The 3,026-nt window shown below is 36.7% G+C and overlaps 1 protein-coding gene across 1 annotated transcript; it reads left to right on the forward strand.

The window, feature by feature from the left end:
- The first annotated feature begins 380 nt into the window (after nt 1-380).
- Nucleotides 381-1,845, forward strand: LOC148133231 (olfactory receptor 5G9-like). Its single transcript, XM_087957012.1, has 2 exons — nt 381-478; nt 896-1,845. Exon 2 carries the CDS (start codon nt 907-909, stop codon nt 1,843-1,845), a length of 939 nt encoding a protein of 312 aa, XP_087813138.1. The 5' UTR covers nt 381-478; nt 896-906.
- Nucleotides 1,846-3,026: the final 1,181 nt, after the last annotated feature.

The following is a 3,026-nucleotide window of genomic DNA, read 5'->3' on the forward strand; positions in this document are numbered from 1 at the left end:
TATTAATATGTGCACAAGATATAGGTACCCAGTCAACACACTGTATAATTGAAAGATGGTTTTATTTTTTTGGTTTTGTTATTAAAAAAACCTTTTTATTTAAAAAAAAAAAAAAGGAAATCTGACTTGTTTCACAGATTCCAAGCCATAGGTTTATTTTGCAAAGACAGCCAATGAGAAATGTGCACTAACAGGCAGAAACTGAATCCCCTTCAAATTAAATACATTTTTTTCAGTGCAAGTAATCTTTATGCCCTCTGGAACAAAAAAAAATGATGATTATTGGTTACTACCTGATGGTGGCAGTACATTCCCCAAACTCTAGTCAGAAGGCTGAAGGACAAATATAAAGACACCTTTCTGTGCTGCCAGACCAGAAATCCATCCCAAGGAGTCACCCTCTGGAACCCATGCATGGTTTTCTCTGATCTGACTGCTTAAAGGGATCCTCTCTCTGCAAAATACAATTTAATCCCAGGTAAGAGTGATTAGGGTTACAGTCAGGAATAAGAAGGAAATAAATCTAAATAATACATCATTTCATGGTTGAGGTGGACAATGGAGAAAATACTGTATTAAAGCATAAAGCATTAAGAGATTAGGGCATTTATGGGGTATGATTTCAGGACAAATGTAAATTTGGAAAGGTTAACTGGCGTGTTTAGTAGTATTTTTGTTGAAATTGCACATGATGTGTGTGATCTGGTTGTTTTTTAATCAAGTTTTATTTGTTATCCAAACTTTCAATTTTTTTTTAGATAACAGCTGGAATTGGGGATTTTGGAGGGCAAAAAAAATACATGTGGAAATGTCCTTTTTATTTTCTTCCATTTGTTCTCAGTGTTTTATGATACCGTATTTTGCAGCTAAGCTTACTTTCCACTTTTCTTTGCAGAAAATGCACACATGGCAAAAGCAAATCACACACTGGTGTATGAATTCATTTTGATTGGATTTGCTGGATCTCCAGAATTACAGGTTTTGCTCTTCATCTTCTTCCTGATAATTTATTTCATTACCTTGCTGGGAAATTTTACGATGTTTCTGTTAATCCAGATAGATTCTCGACTTCACACCCCCATGTACTTCTTCCTTAGTAACCTGTCATTACTTGACCTTTGCTATTCTTCTGTGGTCACCCCAAAGATGTTGATAGGTTTTATAACAGAAAGCAAAACCATTTCCTTAAGTGAATGTGCAGCACAAATGTGGTTTTTTGCCTTCTTCGTGGCTGCTGAAGGTTATCTCTTAGCATCCATGGCATATGATCGGTATGTAGCTATTTCTAATCCATTGCTTTACATGGTTATTATGTCAAGAAAAACCTGTCTGTTACTCTTAGTTCCACCTTGTTTTGCTGGACTATTAAATGCCATGACACATACAGTTATGACTTTCCAATTAACTTTCTGCAAGTCCAAGATCAATCATTTTTTCTGTGATATCCCTGCTGTCATATCCCTCTCCTGTTCTGAGACACAAATCAACAAGATGGTGCTTTTTATCATGTCCTTCACTCTTGGCTCTCTCGGCAGCATTTTTATTATTATCTCTTACATCTATATTCTTTGTGCCATCCTGAGGATCCGATCTGTGGAGGGCCAGCGGAAGGCTTTCTCCACCTGTTCCACCCACCTCACTACTTTTTCCATCTTCTTGGTCACCCTCTTCTGTATATATGTGCGGCCCAGCCATAGTTTTCTAGCAGACCAGGGCAAGGTGTTTTCTGTGTTTTATACTGTGATGATCCCCATGTTAAACCCACTGATCTATAGCATCAGGAACAAGGAAGTTCAAACTGCTGCAGGCAGTGTGATCAGAAAAAAGGGGACTTTTATGAACTAAATTAAGATTTCCAGCTTTGTGCAAAATGAAAAAGACTGATTTTAATATTTTGCTTTTTATTAAATAAATTCTGATTTTGCAGTAATCATAGTAACAATAAAGGCAATTCTGAGCTTGTCTGAATCTTAATTAATTCTGTTTTAGTGACTTTTTTTATGCACAGACACACACACACATATACACACACAACAGTGCCCTGTTTTTCTTTTGATATACATTCCGCCCTAAGGAGTGGGACATACAATTTTCCGTAACTTTTCATACAGATTGTGGAGCTCATCCTGACTGGGAGATTCTGGAACTTAACAATCTTCACATACCTAGAGACCACTAGCCTGATAAAATATTTTCTATCTTTAAGCAGGAGGGTTCAGGTTTGTTTTTGTGTGGTTTTTTTAAAGTTCATTTTTCTTCTAAGTTTTTCAAAAATCTCTATAGGCTGAAGTCACAGGGTTTTGTACAATACTACAGAACCTTAAGTGTAGCCCCCGGAATCCTTCTAAAAGTTTGATTCAATTGAAATTCCTACACAAAGGGAAATTTGATAGATAAATGACAAGTAACAATGCTGACCATATTTCTTTTACTGGATTTCATTTACTTTATGTTAAAACTAGAGTCTCGGAAAGGGACATCATCTGGCCTATCTTGTCTGGGCTCAGAAGTTAAACAGAAGTTAAGTCATCATTAGTTTTTAGAAGGAATCCCAGTCAAAAAATGCCTGCTGGAGGAAGGCCTTGAGAAACTATTTCTGTGAGGTTGCCAAGAAATATATATATATATCCTTCAAGTTTTGATGAAGACCATCTACCTGATTGATTGACCAAAGCTTTTTTGTGTCCCATTATTAGATTTGAATCCTGATTTCTGTACAGTCCTCTGTACAGTCCATTTTCTGTACAGTCCTCTGTAGCAGCTTCTCTCCATCATTTTCCTTAAAAAGGCTCACACATATTATTTTCCTCACATGATTCATATTCAACTTTATCAAGGTTGCTCCTATTGTGTCCCAATGAGCTCACAATACAATTCTAAGAGCACCTACTCACAAAGAAGCAAACTGCACTGACTTCAAAGGCATCTGCATAGTGCTGTAGCCATCACTGAGCTTTCTAAGGAAACACAGTGCACCTCCTTGCTATATAGACTAGCTGTAACTCTTTGAATATGAAATAATCCAG

Source organism: Notechis scutatus, chromosome 1, assembly GCF_049901735.1.
Source record: "Notechis scutatus isolate UNSWTSFEM ecotype Mainland chromosome 1, rNotScu1.2, whole genome shotgun sequence".
Classification (NCBI taxonomy): Eukaryota; Metazoa; Chordata; class Lepidosauria; order Squamata; family Elapidae; genus Notechis; species Notechis scutatus.